General features: G+C 37.1%; 1 protein-coding gene across 1 annotated transcript in view; it reads left to right on the plus strand.

The window, feature by feature from the left end:
• The first annotated feature begins 290 nt into the window (after nucleotides 1-290).
• LOC136126380 (solute carrier family 22 member 10-like) overlaps nucleotides 291-26,308 on the plus strand; it is a 40,477-nt gene continuing 14,459 nt past the window's right edge. The window contains exons 1-2 of the mRNA XM_065881484.1: nucleotides 291-692; nucleotides 1,614-1,717. Of these exons, the coding sequence (XP_065737556.1) occupies nucleotides 291-692; nucleotides 1,614-1,717 (506 nt within the window). The remainder of the gene's footprint in view (nucleotides 693-1,613; nucleotides 1,718-26,308) is intronic.

The following is a 26,308-nucleotide window of genomic DNA, read 5'->3' on the forward strand; positions in this document are numbered from 1 at the left end:
TTAAGTGAGTAAACCTTTAAACAGATTTAATGTTCATCAGATAGAAGTATCTTTGGTAAATAATTTTCTCTATGACTTTACTTAAAAAACTAATACCTCGTGATTCCAGACAGATTGGGGAAACTGCTTCCAATGTTCTGGTGCAGTAGCGAAGTGACGAGAAGCACTGATGAGAAACTGATGTGAGGTCACATAGATTTAGTGTGAGTTAATGAAAGGAAACAGTTTTCTCCCTTTGAACTTACCTCTACAAATTCATTGTGAGTTTTCTTGAAAATTGCCTCTTCACAATGGCTTTTGAGGAGCTTCTGAATGAAGTTGGTGGCCTGGGAAAATTCCAGATCCTTCAGATGGTTTTCGTTCTTCCTCCGGTCATGATAGCAGCCTGTCACATACTGCTGGAAAACTTCACTGCAGCCATTCCTGGTCATCGCTGCTGGGTCCCCATCCTTGATAATGACACTGTCTCTGATAATGACACTGGGATCTTCAGCCCTGATGTCCTCCTGAGAATCTTCATCCCGTTGGATTCTAACTTGAAACCAGAGAAATGTCATCGCTTCCTCCTCCCCCAGTGGCAGCTCCTTCAACTGAACGGGACCTTCCCCAACATGAGTGACCTGGACACGGAGCCCTGTGTGGACGGCTGGGTATATGACCGAAGCTCCTTCTCCTCCACCATCGTGACTGAGGTAAAGGCCCCATTTACCTCTTCTGAGTACATGGTGTGGGTGTTTAGAATAACATAAATAGGTACTGTTCAAACATTCAGTTACTGAGTAGCTGGTATAACCAGCTCTCTTTTATTCTTTCAGTGATTGTTTATCTTTTTAATTGCCAAACACTCACATTACAACTGAGGATGATGAAATCAACAAACTGGTTATGAATTTTACCATCACAAAGCTTAAAATTTAATGTGAAGATTGACGTTTAGACAAGGACATACTTGATATAATGTGTGAAAAATTATTCTTTTTTTTTTTCTTGTGGTACGCGGGCCTCTCACTGTTGTGGCCTCTCCCGTTGCGGAGCACAGGCTCTGGACGCACAGGCCCAGCGGCCATGGCTCACGGGCCCAGCCTCTCCGCGGCATGTGGGATCTTCCCGGACCGGGGCATGAACCCGCGTCCCCTGCATCGGCAGGCGGACTCCCAACCGCTGCGCCACCAGGGAAGCCCTGAAAAATTATTCTTGGTCACTTGTTCTCAGTCTAGTTGCAATTGGAAATATTTGTATTAACTTAAAAAAATTCCATTTCCTGACTAATTGTCAGAGAAACAAATCAGAATGTATTTCACTATAGGTGTGATCCAGGCATCAGTGATTAAAAAAAATAAACAAACCTTAATTTTTCCAATGTGTGACAAAGATTGAGAACCACTGAGGTATGCAGTGCTCAGTCAATATGAAGATTGTCCCTGGTATAACCTGGGAGAGTGAGCTGAGGATCTAGCGAAAGCCATGCTTAAGCTGAGACATGAATGACACAGATGAGTAGATGTAGTAAAGGAAACCAGAGGGCGTGTTCACTGAGGGCTATTGGAGTGAGTGCGCATCGAATGGTAAAAGATGCTGTGAAGCTTCTCTGTGCTGGTTTCCTTCTCTTCCAGTGGGACCTCGTATGTGATCATCAGTCACAGAAACCAGTGGTTCAATCCCTATTCATGGCTGGAATGCTGGTGGGGGGCCTCATATATGGCCATCTCTCAGACAGGTGAGTGTCTCCAGATCACTGCTGCCATTCCTCTGTGGTGTTCTCACAGTTTATGATTAATTGCTTCATAAAGATTCTTTATTGAGTACCAATATACAATTTATACTGTTGTGGGTTGCCTTGGTTCCAAGGGAGCTATAGATGGAAATGCAGAATTAGACTCATTGTGATGAATGCCATTTTGTTGCCACAGAGCTCTCTGTACTGGACACAGAAATGACCTCTTCATGAGATCTAGGTGCATTTCAGAATAGTAGTTTGAGGTGAGTTACCATAAACTTCATTTATAAAGGTGAGAAGGAGTTACCAATGGGAAGTGAGAGGAAGGTGCTTCAAGATAGGAGGTTCTGCCTGTTTGAAGAAACAGCATTGTAGGCCTTTCCCAAGGATTCAGTGAGCTAAATGTTTGTGGGTTCTCACATTAGTCCTCATATCATGGTTACCCGCTGTAATTAGTATTGATTTCTATAAAATTTATGTGCTCAGTGAGATGGTACTGAAGTTGAATTAGAAATAATTGTGGCTATAACCTGTATGTTTAATTTTGTAAGAGAAAAAAAGCCTCATTAGAGGTCATACTTTCAACAATATAAGGTAACTAATCTATAGAACTCAGGAGTCATAATTTTTGGAGTCAGAAGTTTGGGTTATCCTGTGCCTGGCAGGGGTCATCCAAAAGTAAGAGGACCAGCAATGGCTGCCACATACTCAAGTCTCCCATAGGGGAAATGGGAGGCTTAAAGTACCCCTTGTCATCTGTAAGCCTAACGTCGTTTAATCTTACGGCTGAAAATTGTGGACTCTGAATGTGTCACCTCTCGAATCATGATTCTGTTCTATTGGTTTATCTGTCTCTTTATATGCCAGTACCATACTCTTTTGATTATTATAGCTTTGTAATATAGCTTGAAGTAGACAATGTTCTGCTTCTAGCTTGGATCTTCTTTGTCAGGATTGCTTTGACTATTTGGGTTCATTTGTGATTTCATATAAATTTTTGGACAGTTTTTTTCTGTTTCTGTGAAAGATGCCACTGGAATTTTGATAGATATTGCACTGAATCTATAGATGGCTCTGGGTAGTGTGAACATTTTAAAAATATTAATTTTTCTCATCCATGAACATGAGTTCTTTCCATTTATTTTTGTCCACTTCAATTTCTTTCATCATCTTGTTTTTTTCAGTGTCCAGATCTTTCATCTCCTTAATCATTTTATTGTTTCTGATGCTATAGTAAATGGGATTGTTTCTTTTATTACCGTTTTCAGATATTTCATTGTTGGTATATAGAAATGTGTTTGATTTTGTTTCCTGCAACTGTACTGAATTTGTAGATAAGTTCTAACAAAGTTTTTGGTTGAGTCTTCCGGGTTTTCTATATACAAGTTCATATCATCTGTAACAAAAAGAACATAATTCCTTCTTTCCCATTTGAATATATTTTACTTCTTTTTCTTGTCTGATAGCTCTGGTTAGGACTTCCAGGATTATGCTGATAAGAGTGGTGTGAGTGGGCTCCCTTTATTCCCTTGAACTTAGAGGAAAATCTTGCAAATTGTTACTACTGAGTACGATGTTATCTGAAGGCTTGTCATATATCACTTTTATTGTGTTGAGGTATGTTCCTTCTACACCCAATTAATTGAGCATTTTTATCATGAAAGGATATTGTATTATATAAATGGATTTTTCTTTATCTTTTGAAATGATCATATGATTTTTAACTTTCATTCCATTAATATAGTGTATCACGTATATTGATTTCCATATGTTGAACTCCTTGCATCTTAGGAATGAATCACACTTCATCATATTGTATGACCCTTTTAATGTGCTGTTAAATTTGGTTTGCTATTATTTTGATGAGAAATTTTTTGCATCTATATTCATCAGAGATGTTGGACTGTAGTTTTCTTGTTGTGTCCTTATCTGATTTTGATATCTTGAAAATGGTGGTCTTCTAAAATGAGTTTGACCATAATTCAAAAAGATACATGTACCACAAAGTTCATTGAAGCACTATTTACAATAGCCAGGACATGGCAGCAACCTAAATGTCCATTGACAGATGAATGGATGAAGAATATGTGGCACATATATACAATGAAATATTACTCAGCCATGAAAAGGAACGAAATTGAGTTATTTGTAAGGTGGATGGACCTAGAGTCTGTCATACACAGTAAAGTAAGTCAGAAAAACAACAGGAAAATGTATGCTAGCACACATGTATGGAAACTAAAAAAATGGTACTGATGAACCTAGTGGCAGGGCAGGAATAAAGACGCAGACGTAGAGAACGGACTTGAGGACACAGGGGGAAGGGGAAGCTGGGACGAAGTGAGAGAGTGGCACTGACATATATACACTACCAAATGTAAAATAGACAGCTAGTGGGAAGCAGCCTCATAGCACAGGGAGGTCAGCTCGGTGCTTGGTGATGACATAGAGGGGTGGGATAGGGAGGGTGGGAGGGAGGCTCAAGAGGGAAGGGATGGGGGATATATGTATACATATAGCTGATTCACTTTGTTGTACAGCAGAAACTAACACAACATTGTACAGTAATTATACTTCAATAAAGATATTAAATAAATAAATAAATAAATAAAATGAGTTTGAGACTGTATTCTCCTCTTTAGTGTTTTGGAAATGTTTGAGAAGAGTTGGTGTTTATTCTTCAAATATTTGTAAGAATTCATCTGTGAAATTATCAGGTCTTTTTAAAAAATTTAAATATAGTCAATTTATAGTATTGTATTAGTTTCAAGTACATAACATTGTGATTCAATATTTTTATAGATTATATTCCATTTAAAGTTATTACAAATTAACAGCTACATTTACCTGTGCTCTACAATTTATCCTTGTGGCTTATCTATTTTATTCATAGTAGTTTATGTCTCTTAATCTCATCCCCTATCTTGCCTCCCCCGCCCTTCCCTTTCCCCATTGGTAACCACTAGTTTGTGAGTCTGTTTCTGTATAATTACATAATTCATTTGTATTATTTTTTAGATTCCACATATAAATGAAAGCACAGAGTATTTGTCTTTTTCTGTCTGACTTTTTTCTCTAAGCATAATACTCTGTAGGCCCATCCATGGTGTTGCAAATTTTAGAATTTCCTTCTTTTTTTTTTTTTGCGGTATGCAGACCTCTCACTGTTGTGGCCTCTCCCGTTGCGGAGCACAGGCTCCAGATGCGCAGGCTCAGCGGCCATGGCTCACAGGCCCAGCTGCTCAGCGACATGTGGGATCCTCCCGGACTGGGGCACGAACCCGTGTCCCCTGCATCGGCAGGCAGACTCTCTACCACTGTGCCACCAGGGAAGCCCCTCCTTCTTTTTTATCATTGAGTAATATTCCATTGTATGTAGATATATGTGTATATATATATATAAATATATATAATATCTTCTTCATTCATTCGTCTGTTGATGGACACTTAGGTTGCTTCCATATCTTTTCTATTGTAAATAATGCTGCTATGAACATTTGTATGCACTTATCTTTTTGAATGGTGTATTTTTTCTTTTCAGATATGTATCCAGAAGTGGTATTGCTGGATCATACAGTAGTCTATTTCTAGTTTTTTGAGGAAACTCCATACTGTTTTACATAGTTTCTGCACCAATTCACATTCCCACCAACAATGTATAAAAGTTCCCTTTTCTCCGTATTTTCACCAAGAGTTGTTGTTTGTGGTCTGTTTCACGATAAGTATTTGATAGCTTTGAAGTGATATCTCATTGTGATTTGGATTTGCATTATCTGATGATTCCTAGTGTTGAGTATCTTTTCATGTGCCAGTTGGTCATCTGTTTTTGTATTTGGAAAAATGTCTAATCAGTTCTTCTGCCCATTTTTATGTAGGGTTGTTTACTTTTCTTGATATTGAGTTATATATGTTGTTTAAATATTTTGGATATTTTCTTTTGAGGATGGGTGAGGTTTTGATTAGTGATTCAATATCTTTCATCATTATTGGTGTGTTCAGATACTGAACTTGCTAATGTTTCTGTCTTGGTAGATTGTATGTTTCTAGAAATTTTCCCCTTTATTCTAGGTTATACACGTTGTCACTTATAAATATCTGCAGTAGCCTCTTTGTATCTCTGTAGTATCAGCTGTAATCTATCTGCTTTCATTTAAAAATTTTTAATTTAAATATTCTCTCATTTTCTTAGTCAAATAAGTTTCTCAATTTTGTTTGCTTTTTCAAAAAATCGCGACTTGGTTTTGTTGATGGTTTCTATTGTTTTCCTAGTTTCTATTTTATTTATTTCTGAACTGCTATTAGTTATTTCTTTTCTTCTGCTAACATTGGGCTTAGTTTCTCCTCTTTGCCAGTTCCTTCAGGTGTAAATTAAAGTTATTTGAGAGCTTTCTTTTTTTAAAACATCTTTATTGAACTATAATTGCTTTACATTGTTGTGTTAGTTTCTGCTGTATAAAAAAGTGAATCAGCTATACATATACATATATCCCCAAATCCCCTCCCTCTTCTTCTTCCTCCCACCCTCCCTATCCCACCCCTTTAGGTGGACACAAAGCACTGAGCTGATCTCCCTGTGTTATGCAGCTGCTTCCGACTAGCTATCTGTTTAACATTTGATAGTGTATATATGTCAAGCTACTCTGTCACTTCTTCCCAGTTTACCCCTCCCCCTCACCATGACCTCAAGTTCATTCTCTACATCTCCGTCTTTATTCCTGTCCTGGCCCCAGGTTCTTCAGAACCATTTGGTTTTTTTAGATTCCAAATATATGTGTTAGCCTACGGTATTTGTTTTTCTCTTTCTGATTTACTTCACTCTGTATGACAGATTCTAGGTCCATCCACATCACTACAAATAACTCATTTTCATTTCTTTTGATGGCTGAGTAACATTCCATTGTATATATGTGCCACATCCCATTTATCCATTCATCTGTCAATGGACACTTAGGTTGCTTCCATGTCCTGGCTACTGTAAATAGTGCTGCAATGAACATTGTGGTACATGACTCACTGAATTATGGTTTTCTCATAGTGTATCCCCAATAGTGGGATTGCTGGATCATATGGTAGTTTTATTTTTAGTTTATTTAAAAATTTTTTTTTATTTTTAGTTTTTTAAGGAACCTCCATACTGTTTTCCATAGTGGCTGTATCAATTTACATTCCCACCAACAGTGCAAGAGGGTTCCCTTGTCTCCATACCTTCTCCAGCATTGTTTGTAGATTTTTTGATGTTGGCCTCACACCTGACTGGTGTGAGGTGATACATCATTGTAGTTTTGATTTGCATTTCTCTAATGATTAGTGATGTTGAGTATCCTTTCATGTGTTTGTTGGCAATCTGTATATCTTCTTTTTTTTTTTAACATCTTTATTGGAGTATAATTGCTTTACAATGGTGTGTTCACTTTCTGCTTTATAACAAAGTGAGTCAGTTATACATATACATATGTCCCCATATCTCTTCCCTCTTGCATCTCCCTCCCTCCCACTCTACCTATCCCACCCCTCTAGGTGGTCACAAAGCACCGAGCTGATCTCCCTGTGCTATGTGGCTGCTTCCCATAGCTATTTGTTTTACATTTGGTGGTGTATATAGGTTCATGCCACTCTCTCACTTTGTCCCAGCTTACCCTTCCCCCTCCCCGTATCCTCAAGTCAATTCTCTAGTAGGTCTGCATCTTTATTCCTGTCTTGCCCCTAGGTTCTTCTGCCCATTTTTTTCCTTAGATTCCGTATATATATGTGTTAGCATACGGTATTTGTTTTTCTCTTTCTGACTTAATTCACTCTGTATGACAGATTCTAGGTCCATCCACCTCACTACAAATATCTCAATTTCATTTATTTTTATGGCTGAGTAATATTCCATTGTATATATGTGCCACATCTTCCTTATCCATTCATCTGATGATGGACAGTTAGGTTACTTCCATGTCCTGGCTATTGTAAATAGAGCTGCAGTGAACATTTTGGTACATGACTCTTTTTGAATTATGGTCTTCTCAGGGTATATGCCCAGTAGTGGGATTGCTGGGTCGTATGGTAGTTCTATTTGTAGTTTTTAAAGGAAACTCTATACTGTTCTCCACAGTGGCTGTATCAATTTACATTCCCACCAACAGTTCAAGAGGATTCCCTTTTCTCCACACCCTCTCCAACATTTATTGTTTCTAGATTTTTTGATGATGGCCATGCTGATTGGTGTGAGATGATATCTCATTGTAGTTTTTTTTTTTTTGGTGGGCGGTAGTATGCGGGCCCATTTTTTCTAGGTATTTTTTGATTTCCTCTTTGATTTCTTCAGTGATCTCTTGGGTGTTTAGTAGTGTATTGTTTACCCTCCATGTGTTTGTACTTTTTATGGATTTTTTCATGTAATTGATATCTTGTCTCATAGCGTTGTGGTTGGAAAAGATACTTGATACAGTTTCAATTTTCTTAAATTTACTAAGGCTTGATTTGCACCCAGGATATGATCTATCCTGGAGAATGTTCCATTAGCACTTGAGAAGAAAGTGTATTTTGTTGTTTTTGCATGGCATGTCCTATAAATATCTATTAAGTCCATCTTGTTTAATGTATCATCTAAAGCTTGTGTTTCCTTGTTTTCATTTTGGATGATCTGTTCATTGGTGATAGTGGGGTGTTAAAGTCCCCTACTATGAATGTGTTACTGTTGATTTCCCCTTTCATGGCTGTTAGCATTTGCCTTATGTATTGAGGTGCTGCTATGTTGGGTGCATAAATATTTACACTTGATATATCTTCTTCTTTGATTGATCCCTTGATCATTATGTACTGTCCTTCTTCGTCTCTTATAATACTCTTTACTTTAAAATCTATTTTGTCTGATATGAGAATGGCTACTCCAGCTTTCTTTTGATTTCCATTTGCATGAAATATCTTTTTCTATCTCCTCACTTTCAGTCTGAATGTGTCCCTAGGTCTGAAGTGGGTCTCTTGTAGACCGCATATATACGGGTCTTATTTTCATATCCATTCAGCCAGTTTATATCTTTTGATTGGAGCATTTAATCCTTTTACATTTTAAGTAATTATCGATATGTATGTTCCTATTACCATCTTCTTAATTGTTTTGCATTTGTCCTTGTAGGTCTTTTCCTTCCCTTGTGTTTCCTGCCTAGAGAAATTCCTTTAGCATTTGTACAGCTGGTTTGGTGGTGCCAAATTCTGTTAATTTTTTGCTTGTCTCTAAAGGTTTAATTTCTCTGTTGAATCTGAATGAGATCCTTGCTGGGTAGATTAATCTTGGTTGTAGATTTTCCCCTTTCATCACGTTAAGTATATCCTACCACTTCCTCCTGGCTTGCAGAATTTCTGCTGAAAGATCACCTGTTCAACTTATGGGGATTCCCTTGTACGTTATTTGTTGCTTTTCCCTTGCTGCTTTTAATATTTTTTCTTGGTATTTAATTTTTGATAGTTAGATTAATATGTGTCTTGGCATGTTTCTCCTTGGAATTATCCTGTATGGAGTCTCTGCACTTCCTGGACTTGATTGACTAGTTCCTTTTCCATATTAGGGAAATTTTCAACTATAATCTCTTCAAATATTTTCTCAGACCCTTTCTTTTTGTTTACTACTTCTGGGACCCCTATAATTCAAATAGTAGTGCATTTAATGTTGCCCCAGAGGTCTCTGATACTGTCCTCAATTCTTTTCATTGTTTTTTCTTTATTCTGCTCTGTGGTAGTTATTTCCACTATTTTATCTTCCAGGTCACTTATCCGTTCTTCTGCCTCAATTTTTCTGCTATTGATTGATGCAGGGTTCATCAACTTGATTGTGGGGATTTAGTCCACTGCTCCTGAGGCTGCACAGAGAAATTTCCCTTTCTCTTCTTTGTTCGCACAGCTCCTGGGGTTCAGCTTTGGTTTTGGCCACACCTCTGGATGCAGGTCGCTCTCAGGCATCTGTTCCCCACAGGAAGGAAGGGGTTAAAGCAGTGGCTGATTAGGGGGCTCTTGCTTACTCATGCCAGGAACAGAGAGGGGTGCGGTAGTTTTAAGTGGAATGCGAGGCGAGCCTGTGGTGGCAGAGGTCGCTGTGATGTTGCAACAGCCTGAGGTGTGTAGTGTTTTCTCCTCGGGAAGTTGTCCCTGGATCACGAGACCTGGCAGTGGCGTGCTGCACATGTTCCTGGGGGAGTGTGTGTGGATAGTGACCTGTGCTTGCACACAAGATTCTTTGTGGCTGCAGCAGCAGTGTTAGCATTTCTTTTCTGTCTCGGGAGCTCGTTTAGGCAGTGCTCTGCCTTCTGTGGGCAGACAGGGAAGGGATCCCCTCTCCTCACGCACCCTGAAACAATGGTCTCTTGCCTCTTTGGCAGGTCCAGACTTTTTCCCAGACTCCCTCCCAGCTAGCTGTGGTGCACTAGCCCTCTTCAAGCTGTGTTCATGCAACCAACCCCAGTCCTCTCCCTGGGATCTGACCTCTGAAGCCCAAGCCTCAGTTCCCAGCCCCCACCCGCCCTGGGGGGTGAGCAGACAAGCCTCTCAGGCTGATGAGTGCTGGTCAACACTGATCCTCTGTGTGGGAATCTCTCTGCTTTGCCCTCTGCACCCTTGTTGCTAAGCTCTCCTCTGGGTCTCTGAAGCTTCTCCCCCACCCACTCCCCGTCTCTGCCAGTGAAGAGGCTTCTTAGTGTTGGAAACTTTTCCTCCTTCACAGCTCCCTCCCAGGGGTGCAGGTTCCATCCCTATTATTTTGTCTCTGTTTTTTCTTTTTCTTATGCCCTACCCAGGTATGAGTGGATTTTCTTGCCTGTTGGGAAATCTGAGGTCTTCTTCCAGCGCTCAGTAGGTGTTCTGTAGGAGTTGTTCCACATGTAGATGCATTTTTGATGTATTTGTTGGGAAGAAGGTGATCTCCACCTCTTACTAGTCTGCCTTCTTGAAGGTCCCCCTCTAGTTATCTATTTTATACATATCAGTGTATATATGTCAATCCCAATCTCCCAATTCATCCTACCATACACCCGTCCACTTTCCCCTCTTGGTGTCCATACATTTGTTCTCTACATCTGTGTCTTTATTTCTGCTTTGCAAACTGGTTCATCTGTACCATTTTTCTAGATTCCACATATATGTGTCAATATACTATTTTTGTTTCTCACTTTCTGACTTACTTAAATCTGTATGACAGTTGCTAGGTCCATCCACGTCTTTATAAATGACCCAATTTCGTTCCTTTTTAAGGCTGAGTAATATTCCATTGTGTATATGTACCACAACTTCTTTATCCACTCATCTGTCAATGGGCATGTAGGTTGCTTCCATGATCTGGCTATTTTAAATAGTGCTGCAATGAACATTGGAGTGCATATGACTTTTTGAATTAGGTTTTTCTCTGGGTATGTGCCCAGTAGTGGGATTGCTGTATCATATGGTAATTCTATTTTTAGTTTTTTAAGGAACCTCCATGCTATTCTCCATAGTGGCTGTATCAATTTACATTCCCACCAATAGATGCAAGAGGGTTCCCTTTTCTCCACACCCTCTCCAGTATTTGTGGTTTGTAGACTTTCTAATGATGTCCATTCTAACTGGAGTGAAGTGATTCCTCATTGTTTTTGTATTGCATTTCTCTAATAATTAGTGATGTTGAGCAGGTTTTCATATGTCTCTTGGCCATCTGTATGTCTTCTTTGGATAAATGTCTATTTAGGTCTTCTGCCCATTTTTGGATTGGGTTGTTTGTTTTTTTAATATTGAGCTGCATGAGCTGTATATATATTTTGGAGATTAATCCATTGTCTGTTGCTTCTTTTGCAAATATTTTCTCCCATTCTGAGGGTTGTCTTTTTGTCTTGTTTATAGTTTGCTTTGCTGTGCAAAAGCTTTTAAGTTTTGTTAGGTCCATTTGTTTATTTTTGTTTCCATTACTCTAGGGTGTGGGTCAAAAAAGATCTTGCTGTGATTTATGTCAAACAGTGTTCTTCCTATGTTTTCCTGTAAGAGTTTTATAGTGTCTGGTGTTACATTTAAGTCTTTAATCCACTTTGAGTTTTTTTTGTGTGTGTGTGTGTATGGTGTTAGGGAGTGTTCTAATTTCATCATTTTACATGTAGCTGTCCAGTTTTCCCAGCATCACTTATTGAGGAGTGTGTCTTTTCTCCATTGTATATCCTTGCCTCCTTTGTCATAGATTAGTTGACCATATGTGTGTGAGTTTATCTCTGGGCTTTCTATCCTGTACCATTGATCTATATTTCTGTTTTTATGCCAGTACTAAATTGTCATAATTACTGTAGCTTTGTAGTATAGTCTGAGGCCAGGGAGTATTATTCCTCTGGCTCCGTTTTTTCCCCTGAAGATTGCTTTGGCTATATGGGGCCTTTGTGTCTCCATACAAATTTTAAGATTTTTTTGTTCTAGTTCTGTAAAGAATTCCGTTGGTAATTTGATAGGGATTGCATTGAATCTGTAGATTGCTTTGGGTAGTATAGTCATTTTCACAATATTGGTTATTCCATTGCAAGAACATGGTATATCTCTCCATCTGTATCATCTTTGATTTCTTTCATCAGTGTCCTACAGTTTCCTGAGTACACGTCTTTTACCTCCTTAGCTAGGTTTATTCCTAGGTATTTTATTCTTATTGTTGCAGAGGTGAATGGGATTGTTTCCTTAATTTCTCTTTCTGATCTTTCATTGTTAGTGTATAGTAATGCAAGAGATTTCTGTGCATTAATTTTGTATCCTGCAATTTTACCAAATTCATTGATTAGCTCTAGTAGTTTTCTGGTAGCATCTTAGGATTCTCTAAGTATAGTATCATGTCAACTGCAAACAGTGATAGTTTTACTTCTTCTTTTCCAATTTGTATTCCTTTTATTTCTTTTTCTTCTCTGATTGTCGTGGCTAGGACTTCCAAAACTATGTTGAATGATAATGGCGAGAGTACACATCCTTGTCTTGTTCCTGGTCTTAGAGGAAATGCTTTCAATTTTTCACCATTGAGAATGATGTTTGCTATGGGTTTGTCACATATGGCCTTTATTATGTTGAGGTAGGTTCCCTCTATGCCCAGTTTCTGGAGAGCTTTTATCATAAATTTTTGTTGAATTTTGTCAAAAGCTTTTTCTGCATCTACTGAGATGATCATATGGTTTTTATTTTTCAATTTGTTAATATGGTGAATCACACTGATTTATTTGTGCATATTGAAGAATACTTGCATCACTGGGATGAATCCCACTTGATCATGGTCTATGATGCTTTTAATGTGTTGTTGGATTCTGTTTGCAAGTATTTTGTTGAGGATTTTTGCATCTATATTCATCAGTGATATTGGTCTGCAATTTTCTTTTTTTGTAGTGTTTGCCTGTTTATATTTTCTATTTCTTCATGGTTCAGTCTTGGAAGGTGATACCTTTCTAAGAATTAGTCCATTTCTTCCTGGTTGTCCAGTTTATTGGCATAGAATTGATTGTTGTAGTTTCTTATGATGCTTTGTATTTCTGCAGTGTCTGTTGTAACTCCTCCTTTTTCATTTGTAATTTTATTGATTTGAGTCCTCTGCCTCCTTTTCTTGATGAGTCTGGCTAAATATTTATCAATTTTGTTTATCTTCTCACAGAACCAGCTTTTAGTTTTATTGATCTTTGCTATTGTTTTCTTTGTTTCTATTTCATTTATTTCTGCTCTGATCTTTATGATTTCTTTCCTTCTACTAACTTTGGGTTTTGTTTGTTCTTTCTCTAGTTCCTTTAGGTATAAGGTTAGATTGTTTATCTGAGACTTTTCTTGTTTCTTGAGGTAGGATTATATTTACTATAAACTTCCCTCTTAGAACTGCTTTTGCTGCTTCCCATAGGTTTTGGATCATCGTGTTTTCTTTGTAATTTGTCTCTAGGTATTTTTTGATTTCCTCTTTGATTTCTTCAGTGATCTCTTGGTTATTTAGTAACATATGGTTTACCCTCCATGTGTTTGTGTATTTTACTTTTTTCCCCCTGCAATTTATTTCTAATTTCATAGAGTTTTGGTCAGAAAGATGCTTGATATGATTTCAACTTTCTTAAATTTACTGAAGCTTGATTTGTGACCCAAGATGTCATCTCACCTGGAGAATGTTCCGTGTGCACCTGAGAAGAAAGTGAAATCTGTTGTTTTCGGATGGAATGTCCTATAGATATCAGTGAAATCTATCTGGTCTATTGTGTCATTTAAAGCTTTTGTTTCCTTATTAATTTTCTGTTTGGATGATCTGTCCTTTGTTTTATGTGAGGTGTTAAAGTCCCCAACTATTATTTTGTTACTGTAGATTTCCTCTTTTATAGCAGTTAGCATTTGCCTTATGTATTGAGGTGCTCCTATGTTGGATGCATATATATTTATAATTGTTATATCTTCTTGTTGGATTAATCTCTTGACCATTAGATAGTGTCCTTCCTTGTTTCTTATAACATTCTTTATTTTAAAGAGTATTATGTCTGATATGAGTATTGCTACTCCAGCTTTCTTTTGATTTCCATTTGCATGGAATACCTTTTTCCATCCCCTCACTTTCAGACTATGTGTCCCTAGGTCTGAGGTGGGTCTCTTGTAGACAGCATATATATGGGTCTTCTTTATGTATCCATTCAGGCAGCCTGTGTCTTTTGGCTGTATCATTTAATCCATTCACAATGAAAGTAATTATCAGTATGTATGTTCCTATTACCATGTTAAAAATTATTTTGGTTTTGTTTTTGTAGGTCCGTTTCTTCTCTTGTGTTTCCCACTTAAAGAAGTTCCTTTAACATTTGTTGTAGAGCTGGTTTGGCTGTGCTGAGTTCTTTTAGTTTTTGTTTGTCTGTAAACCTTTCGATTACTCTGTTGAATCTGAATGAGATCCTTGCTGGCTAGAGTAATCTTAGTTGTAGGTTCTTCCCTTTCATCACTTTAAATATATCATGCCACTCCCTTCTGCCTGGTAGATTTTCTGCTAAGAAATCAGCCACTACCTTATAGGAGTTCCCTTGTATGTTATTTGTCACTTTTCCCTTGTTGCTTTCAATAATTTTTCTTTGTCTTTAATTTTTTCGATTTGATTACTGTGTGTCTTGGCATGTTTCTCCTTGGGTTTATCCCGCCTGGGAGTCTCTGGCTTGGATGAACAATCATCCAAGTGCTTCCTGGACTTGGATGGCTGTTTCCTTTCCCATGTTAGGGAAGTTTTCGACTATAATCTCTTCAAATATTTTCTTGCATCCTTTCTCTTTCTCTTCTCCTTTGGGGACCCCTATAATGTGAATGCTGGTTTATTAATGTTGTCCCAGATGTCTCTTAGGCTGTCTTCATTTCTTTTCATTCTTTTTTCTTTATTCTTTCCATGGCAGTGATTTCCACCATTCTATCTTCCAGGTCACTTGTCCATCCTTCTGCCTCAGTTATTCTGCTATTGATTCCTTCTAGTGTATTTTTTTCATTTCAGTTATTGTATTGTTCATCTCTGTTTGTTTGTTCTTTAATTCTTCTAGGTGTTTGTCCTTTAATTCTTCTAGGTCTTTGTTAAACATTCCTTACATCTTCTCGATCTTTGCCTCCATTCTTTTTCTGAGGTCCTGGATCATCTTCACTATCGTTATTCTGAATTCTTTTTCTGGAAGGTTGCCTATCTCCATTTAATTGTTTTTCAGGGGTTTTACCTTGTTCCTTCATCTGGTATGTGGCCCTCTGCATTTTCATTTTGTCCGTTCTTCTGTGAATGTGGTTTTTGTTCCACAGGCTGCAGGATTGTAGTTCTTGCTTCTGCTGTCTGCCCTCTGGTGGATGAGGCTATCTAAGAGGCTTGTGGAAGCTTCCCAATGGTAGGGGCTAGTGTGGGTAGAGCTGGATGTTGCTCTTTTGGGCAGAGCTCAGTAAAACTTTAATCTGCTTGTCTGCTGATCAGTGGGGCTGAGTCCCCTCCCTGTTGGTTGGTTGGCCTGTGATGACATAGCATTGGAGGCTACAGGCTCTTTGGTGGGGCTAATGGCAGACACTGAGAGGGCTCATGCCAAGGAGTACTTCCCAGAATTTCTGCTGCCAGTGTCCTTGTCCCTGCTGTAAGCCACAGCCCTGTCCTCTGCAGGAGACCCTCCAACACCAGCAGGTATGTCTGGTTCAATTTCCTATGGGGTCACAGTTCCTTCCCCCTGGGTCCTGATGTGCACACTACTTTGTGTGTGCCCTCCAAGAGCGGAGTCTCTGTTTCCCCAAGTCCTGTCAAAGTCCTGCAATCAAATCCTGCTAGCTTTCAAAGTTTGATTCTCTGAGCATTCCTCCTCCCATTGCCAGACCCCCAGGTTGGGAAGCCTGACATGGGGCTCAGAACCTTCACTCCAGTGCACAGACTTCTGTGGTATAATTGTTCTCCAGTTTGCGAGTCATGCACCCTGTGGTTATGGGATTTGATTTTATTGTGATTGTGTCCCTCTACCATCTCATTGCAGCTTCTCCTTTGTCTTTGGATGTGAGGTATATTTTTTGATGAGTTTCAGTGTATCCCTGTTGATGATTGTTCAGCAGTTAGTTGTGATTCCAGTGCTCTTGCAAGAGGGAGTGAGTGCACGTCCTTTTACTCCACTATCTCAAATCCAATGCCAATACTTCTTGAACTCTTCCATAAAGCAGAAAAGTAGGAAAACTTCCTAACTCATACTATAAGACCAGTGTTCTTATGATATCAAAGCTAGATAATGACTTCAGAAAAATGAAAATTACAGAGCCATATCCCCTCTGAATATAGACCTAAAAATATTCAACAAAATGCAAGCAAACTGAATCCAACTGCATATTAAAATGTTTATATACTGTAAAAAAAATAGGATTTATCACAGAAATGCAAAGTGCTTCATCATAAGATAATAATCCAATATAATATACCACATCAATACAATGAAGGAAAAAAACCTATATAATGTCAACTGATGCTTAGGAGACATTTTATAAAATAAAACAATTTTCTTGGTGAAAATAATATAGGAATTAAATGTAACTTCCTCAATATTTTAAAGGGTGTTTAGGAATAAAGCTACAACTATCACTACAGTCAATGGTGAAAGAATATTAACTTTCACACTAAGGTAAGGAGAAAGATAAAGATGTCTGCTTTCACTGCTGCTATTTGACATCATACTGTAAACCTATGTAGAGCAATTAGAGAGAAAGAGAAATAAAATTTACCCAAAGTAAAAAGGAATAATAATCATATATATATATATATATAGATGACATGATCATATAGATACAGAAAATTCCAAAGAATGCCCAAGAAATTCATTAGAACTAATAAACGAATTTAAGAAAGTTGCAGAGTACAAAACGAACACACAAAAATCAGTTGTTTTTCTATATATTTGAAGTGAACAATTTGAAAAGAAATTAGGAAATTTATTACCCATACATCATCTTCTAAAGGAATAAAATGCTTAGAAATAAATTTAACCTAGGATGTGAAAGACTTGCACATTGAAAACTATACAGCGTTGTTGAAAGAAATTAGAGAAGACCTAAATAAATGGAAAGTATCCCATGTTAATGAGGTAGGAAGACCTAATATTATCAATGAAGTCAATCATATTTAATGCAGCTACAGTTTCAATGAAGTCACAATCAAAACTCCAATGTAATGTTTTTCTAGAAACAGAAAAGCTGAAACTTATATTCATATGAAATCAGGGCTCCAAATAGCCAAACAATTTTGAAAAAGAAGAGTAAATTCAGGGGACTCATGCATCTCGGTTTCAGAACTACAATAAAGCTACAGTTACCAAATGTTATGGTACTGGTATAAGGATTGACATACAGACAAATGTAACAGAACTGAGAGTTCAGAAATAAACCCATACATTTATAGCCAACTGTCTTTTTTTTTTTTTTTTTTTTTGCGGTACGCAGGCCTCTCACTGTTGTGGCCTCTCCCGTTGCGGAGCACAGGCTCCGGACACATAAAAAAAAATGATCACAATCTATAAGATCTCTGAGATAACATGAAGCATGACAACATTTGCATTATTGGGTTCCAGAGGGAGAAGAGAAAGATAAGTAGATTGAAAATGGATATAAGGAAATTATGTCTGAAAATTTCCCAAACCTGGAGAAAGAAACAGATATCCAGACACAGGAAGCACAGAGGGTCCTAGAAAAGATTAAACCAAACAGACCCACAACAAGATATATCATAATTAAAATGATAAAAGTGAAAGATAAAGAAAGGATTCTAAAGGCAGCAAGAGAAAAACAATGAGTTATATACAAGAGAATTCCCATAAGGCTATCAACTGATTTTTCTGCAGAAAATTTGCAAGCCAGAATGGAGTGCCATGACATATTCAAAGTGCTGAAAGGAAAAAAACAGCAACCCAGGATACTCTACCAAGCAAGAGTACCATTTAGGATAGAAAGAGAAATAAAGAACTTCTTAGAAAAGCAAAACTGAAAGAATTAATCAATACTAAACATATCGTAAAGGAAATGTTGAATATTCTTCTCCAAATAGAAAAGAAGTAAGGATCTATAAGAAAGGGAAAATCCCATTAGGAAACACAAATATATAGAAAGAATTTAAGATCACTAAGTGTGCCAGCTGTACATTAAAAGTCAAAAAATTGTAAAAACAACCATAACTACTATGAGATAAACAGTTAAGAGATAAACATGAATATGTAAAATATGACATCAAAACCACAAATGTCGGGGAGGGGAATGTGGGGGAGGGGAATAAAAATGTGTATGTCTTAGAATGTGTTTGAACTTAAATTAACAGCCAGTTTAAAACAAGTGGGTATAATTATGAGTCAACATACATGAACCCCATGGTAAAAATAAATCAGAAGCCTATAGTAAATACACAAAAATCAAGACTTCCCTGGTGGTGCAGTGGTTAAGATTCCATGCTTCCAATGCAGGGGGCCTGGGTTCAATCCCTGGTCAGGGAGCTAGATCCCACATGCATGCCACAACTAAGGAACCCGTCTGCCGCAACTGACAGGGTGCAACCAAATAAATAAATAAATATTTTTAGGGCTTCTCTGGTGGCACAGTGGTTAAGAATCCGTCTGCCAAGGCAGAGGACACAGGTTCGAGCCCTGGTCGGGGAAGATCCCACATGCCACGGACCAACTAAGCCCATGCACCACAACTACTGAAGCCCACATGACTGGAGCCCATGCTCTGCAACAAGAGAAGCCACCGTGATGAGAAACCCGTGCAGTGCAAGGAAGAGCAGCCCCTGCTCGCTGCAACTAGAGAAAGCCTGCATGCAACAAGGAATACCCAACGCAGCCAAAAATAAATAAATTTATAAAAAGAATACACAAAAATCAAAAAGAGAAAGCCAAGCACACTACTAAAGAAAATCATCATTTTATATATAGTAGGTGTGTACACCTGAAACCAACACAACATTGTACATCAACTATACTCCAATAAAAATTAAGAAAAATATTTAAAAAAGAAAATTATCAAATCACAATAGTAGGAACTAAAAGGAGATAAAATGAAGAAAGCAGATCTATAAAAACAACCAGAAAATATGTAATAAAATTGCAAAAGTACACCACTATCAATAATTACTTTAAATATCAATTAACTAACTGCTCCAATCAAAAGATATAGAGTAGCTAATTGGGAAAAGAAACCAAGACATTCAGTATGCTGCCCACATGAGACAACTTGAGAGTGAGTCTGAAAGTGAAGGGATAGAAAAAGATATTTCAAAGGGAAACGACAAGAAATCAGAAGTAGCAGTACTCATATGAAACATAATAGATTTTATAACAAAGCCTATAGAAAAAGACAAAGAAGGCTTTATATAATAATACAGGGATAAATACAAGAACAGGATATTACACTAGCTAACATATATGCACTCAATAGAGGAACACCTAAATATATAAAGCAAACACTAGCAAACATAAAGGGAGAAATTGACAATAATACAATAATAGTAGGAAAATTTAATATTCCACTGACATCAGTGGACAGATCATCCAGACAGAAAATCAGTAAGGCAAAAGTGGTCTTAAAGACACAATAGACCAGTTGGACTTGGTTGATATCTACAGGACATTACATCCCCCTCCCCCCAAAATCAGAATACACATTCTCTTCAAGTGCATATGGAATGTTCTCCAGGATAGATCACATATTGGATCACAAAACAAGTCTCAACAAATTTAAGATAGAAATAATATAAAACATTTTTTCCTACCACAGCAGTATGAATCCAGAAATCAACCACAGGAAGAAAAATGGGAAAAGAACAAACATGTGGAGACTAAATAACATGCTACTAAGAAACCACTGGGTCAATGACAAAATCAAAGAGGAAATCAGAATATACCCTGAGACAAGTGAAAATGAAGCACACTTTCCATAAACTGTGAGATGCATCAAAAGCAGTTCTAAGAGGGAAGTTTATAGCAATACAGGTCTTCCCCGCAAAACAAGAAAATTCTCAAATAAATCACCTAAACATAATTAGAAAAAGAAAGACAAACAAAACACAAGTCACTAGAAGGAAGGAAGTAATAAAGTTCAGAAAGAAAATAAATAAATATAGATTAAAAAAAAAAGAAAAGATCAATGGAACCAAGAGTTAGTTTTTTGAAAATATAAACAAAATTGATAAACCTGTAGCCAGGCTCACTAAGAAGAAAAGAGAGAGGACCCAAATAAACAATATAAGAAATGAAAGAAGGGAAATAACAACTGATACCACAGAGAAACAAAAAAATCATAAAAGAATACTATGACTAGTTATACATCAAAATATTGGACAACCTAGAAGAAATTAACAAATTTCTAAAAGCATGCAGCCTGCCAATACTGAGTCAAGAAGAAACAGACAATTTGAACAGACTGATCAGTAGAAGTGAGATAGAATCTTTCATTTAAAAACTTCCTGCAAACAAAAATCCAGGGTCAAATGGCTTCAAAGGGGAATTCTACCAAACATGTAGAGAACAGTTAATATCTATCCTTCTCTAAAGAAGGTAAATATATACAGTGGTACATATATACAGTGGAATACTACTAAGCCACAAAAAAGAATGAAATAATGCCATTTGCAGCAACTTGGATGGACCTAGAGATTATCATACTAAGTGAAGTAAGTCAGAAAGAGAAAGACAAACAGCATATGATATCACTTATATATGGAATCTAGAATAAGATGCAAAAGAACTTATCTACAAAACAGAAACAGGTTCACAGATACAGAGAACAGACTTGTGGTTGCCAAGCAGGAGGAGTGGTGGGGGAGGGATAGATTGGGAGTTTGGGATTAGCAGATCCAAACTATTGTATACTGAATGGACAAACAAGTTCCTACAGTATAGCACAGGGAACTATACTCAATGTCCTGTAATAAACAAAAAAAGACAAGAATATGAAAAGGAATGAATATATATATTCATATATATAGTCATGTATATATATGACTAATCACTTTGCTGTACAGCAGAAATTAACACTACATTGTAAAACAACTATACCTCAATAAAATAAAATAAAAAACAAAAACATCTATACTTCTCAAACTATTCCAAAAAATTTCAGAGGAAGGAGCACTTCTGAACATATTCTATGAGGTCATCATCACCCTGATACCAAAACCAGACAAAGCTGTCACAAAAAAAGGAATTAGAGGCAAATATCACTGAAGAACATAGTTGCAAAAATCCTGAATAACATGTTGTTATTAGGAAACTGAATCCAACAATATATCAGAAGGATCATACACAATAATCAAGTGTGCTTTATTGCATGGATGCAAGTATTTTTCAGTTTCTGCAAACAAATCAATGTGATATACCACATTAAGAAACTGAAGAATTAAGAAAAACCATATGGTCATCTAAATAGATGGAGAAAAAGATTTTGATAAAATTCAACATTCATTTACAGTAAAAAATCTTCAGAAGGTGGGCATAGAGGAAAGATACCTCAACATCATAATAACCATATATGACAAGCACATAGCTAACATCATAATCACTGGTGAAAAACTGAAAGCATTTCTTAGAAGTTCAGGAACAAGAAAAGGGTGCTCATTCTTGCCACGTTTATTCAAAATAGTATTGGAAGTCCTAACTATGCAAATACAATAAAAAGAAATAAAAGAAAACTTTTTTTTAAAAAAACTGTCATTGTTTGCTGATGTCATACTATTCATAGAAAATCCGATGATGCCACCAGAAAACTACCAGAGCTCACCAATGAATTCACCAATGTTGCAGGATACAAAATTAACATACAGAAATCTGTTGCATTTCTATACACTAACAAAAAACTATCGGAAAGAGAAATCAAACACAAAATTCAATTTCCAAGGGCTTCCCTGGTGGCACAGTGGTTGAGAGTCCGCCTGCTGATGCAGGGGACACGGGTTCGTGCCCCGGTCCAGGAGGATCCCACATGCCCCGGAGCGGCTGGGCCCGTGAGCCAGGGCCGCTGAGCCTGCGCGACCGGAGCCTGTGCTCTGCAACGGGAGAGGCCACAACAGTGAGAGGCCCACGTACCACAAAAAAAAAAAAAAAAAAAAAAAAAATTCAATTTCCAATCAATCAAAAAGAATAAAATACCTAGGAATAAACCTACCTAAGGAGATGAAAGACCTGTTCTTGGAAAACTACAAGACACTGATGAAAGAAATTGAAGAGGACACAAACAGATGCAAAGATATACTGTGTTCATGGACTGGAAGAATTAATGTTAAAATGACCATACTACCCAAGGGAATCTACAGATTCAAAGTAATCCCTATAAAAATACCAAGAACATTTTTCAGAGAATTAGAGCAAATAATTTTAAATTTTGAATGGAATCAGAAAAGACCATCAATAGCCAAAATGATCTTGAGAAAGAACAGAGCTGGAGGAATCATGATCCCTGCCTTCAGAGTATACTACAAAACTACAGTAATCAAAACAATGTGGTACTGGCACAAGAACAGACATATAGATCAATGGACCAGAATAGAGAGCCAAGAAATAAACCCATACACTTATGATCAACAAAGGAAGCAAGGATATAGAATGGAGGAAAGACAGTCACTTCAATAAGTGGTGCTCAGAAAACTGGACAGCTTCATGTAAAAGAAGGAAATTAGAACATTCTCTAAAACCATATACACTTAAATAAAAAAAGAAAATGGATTAAAGACCTAAATGTACAACTAGAAACCATAAAACTTCTAGAAGTAAATATATGTGGAACACTCTGACATAAATCAAAGCAATGTTTTTATTGGATCTGTCTCCTAAAGTAAAGGAAATAAACCCCAAAATAAACAGTTGGGACAAAATTAAACTTAACAGCTTTCACACAGTAAAGGAAATCATCAACAAAATGAAATGACAACCTGCTGAATGGGAGAAAATATTTACAAATGATATGACTGATAAGGGGTTAATATCCAAACATGTAAATAACTCATACACACCAACATCAAAAAAACCAAACAACTAGATAAAAAAATAGGAATATCTAAATAGACATTTCTCCAAAGAATACATACAGATGATCAATAGGCACATGAACAGATGCTCAACATCTTTAATCATTAGAGAAATGTTAATTAAAAAGACAATGCGATATCACCTCATACCTGTCAAAATGGCTATCAACAAGAATACAAATAACAAATATTGGTGAGAATGTGGACAAAAGGGAACACTTGTACACTATTGGTGAGAATGTAAATTGATGCAACCCCTGTGGAAGACAGTATGGAAGGTTCTCAAAAAACTAAAAATAGGGCTTCCCTGGTGGCGCAGTGGTTGAGAGTCCGCCTGCTGATGCAGGGGACGCGGGTTCGTGCCCCAGTCCGGGAGGATCCCACATGCCGCGGAGCTGCTGGTCCCGTGAGCCATGGCTGCTGAGCCTGTGGGTCCGGAGCCTGTGCTCCGCAATGGGAGAGGCCACAACGGTGAGAAGCCCACGTACCACAAAAAAAAAAAACAAAAAAAAACTAAAAATAGAGCTACCATATGACACAGCAATTCCATTCCTGGGATAATATCTAGAAAAAAATGAAAACACTAATTCAAAAAGATACATGCACCCCAATATTCATAGCAGCACTATTTATAATAGCTGAGACATGGGAGCAATTAACAGACTAATAAAGAAGATGTAGTATATATTTAAAATGGAATACTACTCAGCCATGATAAAAATGAAATTCTTGCAGCAATGTGGATGGACCTAGAAAATATTGTGCTAGTGAAATAAGTCAGAGAGAGAAAGACAAATACTCTATAACATCACTTATATGTGGAATCTTAAAAAATAATACCAATGAATGTATGCAAAAAAAAAAAACAGGCTTACAGATACAGAAAACAAACTAGTGGTTACAAAAGGCAGGAAGTGGGGAGGAAGATATTAGAGGTATGATATTAAGAGATAGATAAGACTATTGTGCATAGAACAGAAGAGCAACAAGGATATATTTTAAAGCACAGGGAATTATATCCATTATCTTATAATAACTTATAATGGAATATAATCTGCAAAAATACTGAATCACTGTGCTGTACACCAGAAACTAATATAATATTGTAAATCAACAGTACTTCAAAAAAAATTAGAAATTTCAAGTGTTGGTGAGCATGTGGAGAAATTGAAACTCTTGTCCATTGATGGTGGGAATATAAATTGGTGAAACCACTGTGGAAAGCAGTTTGACAGATCCTCAAAAATCTAAGCATGTAATTGCCATCTGAACCAGCAATTCCACTCCTAGGTGTATACTCTAAACACAGGGACTTAGACAGCTGTATATCAAATACAGCAAAAAAGAATGAAGTTCTGGTACATGGTACAACATGAATGAACCTTGAAAAAATTATGCTAAATGAAATAAACCCGACACAAAAGAACAAATGGTGTAGGCATCCACTTATATGAAATATATCTAGAATAGGCAAATTAATGGTGACAGAAAGTAGATTAGTGATATCAGAAGAATAAGAGGGCAGGAGTGAATGGGAAATTACTGCTTGATGGTGATAGAATTTCTCTTTGTGTTGAGGTAAATGTCTCAGAAAAAAGACGATGGTAGCACAACATGATGAATGTAATTAATCACAGGTTTGTACATTTAGAAAAGATTAAAATGACAAGTATTGTATCTATCATATGACATTAAAAACATTCAAATATATCTCCAAATATCATTGTGAATTATGTGTCTAATTCTGTCAACATTGTTTCATGTATTTCAAACTTGTTTTAAGTTAAGGTACATTTGACATTTCCAGCGTTATCTTTTCTGGTAATGTATTTTGTTTTGAAATTTATTTTATTTGATATTAATATAAAGACTCCCACATTATTATTACTATTTTAATTCTATATCTTTTTCTGTCAATTTACATTTTTTTACCTCTTTATTGGAGTATAATTGCTTTACAATGTTGTGTTAGTTTCTGCTGTATAAAAGGGTGAATCAGCTATATGTATACATATAACCCCATATCCCCTCCCTCCCACCCTCCCTATCCCACCCCTCTAGGTCCTCACAAAGCATCGAGCTAATCTCCCCGTGCTATGCAGCAGCTTCCCACTAGCCATCCATTTTACATTTGGTAGTGTATATATGTCAATGCTACTCTCTCGCTTCGTCCCAGCTTTCCCTTCATCCCTCTGTGTCCTCAAGTCCTTTCTTTACGTCTGCATCTTTATTCCTGCCCTGCCACTAGGTTCATCAGTACCGTTTTTTGTTTTTTTTAGATTCCATATAAGTGTGTTAGCATACGGTATTTTTTTTTCTCATTCTGACTTACTTCACTCTGTATGACAGACTCTAGGTCCATCTTTCAACTGACAATATTTTAAGTACTACGGTGGGCAGTATAAAAGTACATCACCTTTTTGATCACTACAAGAAACCATATGCCAATAAAATGGAAAACCTGGAAGAAATAGAAAAATTCTTAGAAAATCACAACCTTCAGAGACTGAACCAGGAAGAAATAGAAAATATAAACAGACCAATGACAAGCATTGAAATTGACACTGTGATTTAAAATCTTCCAACAAATAAAAGCCCATGACAAGATGGGTTCACAGGTGAATTCTATCAAACATTTAGAGAAGAGCTAACACATATCCCTCTCAAAATCTTCCAAAATATAGCAAAGAGGGGAACACTCCCAAACTTATTCAACGAGGCCACAATCACCCTGATACCAAAACCAGACAAAGATGTCACAAAGAAAGACCACTACAGGCCAATATCACTGATGAACAAACATGCAAAAATCTTCAACAAAATATTAGCAAGCAGAATCCAACAGCACATTAAAAGGATCATACACCATGATCAAGTGGGGTTTACCCCAGGAATCTAAGGATTCTTCAATATACACAAATCAATCAACGTGATACACCATATTAACAAATTGAAGGAGAAAAACCATATGATCATCTCAATAGATGCAGAAAAAGCTTTTGACAAAATTCAACACTGATTTATGATCAAAAAAAACCTCCAGAGAGTAAGCGGGGAGGGAACTTATCTCAACATAATAAAGGTCATATATGAAAAACCCACAGCCAACATCATTCTCAATGGTGAAAAACTGA

This window comes from Phocoena phocoena, chromosome 8 (genome assembly GCF_963924675.1).
Source record: "Phocoena phocoena chromosome 8, mPhoPho1.1, whole genome shotgun sequence".
Classification (NCBI taxonomy): domain Eukaryota; kingdom Metazoa; phylum Chordata; class Mammalia; order Artiodactyla; family Phocoenidae; genus Phocoena; species Phocoena phocoena.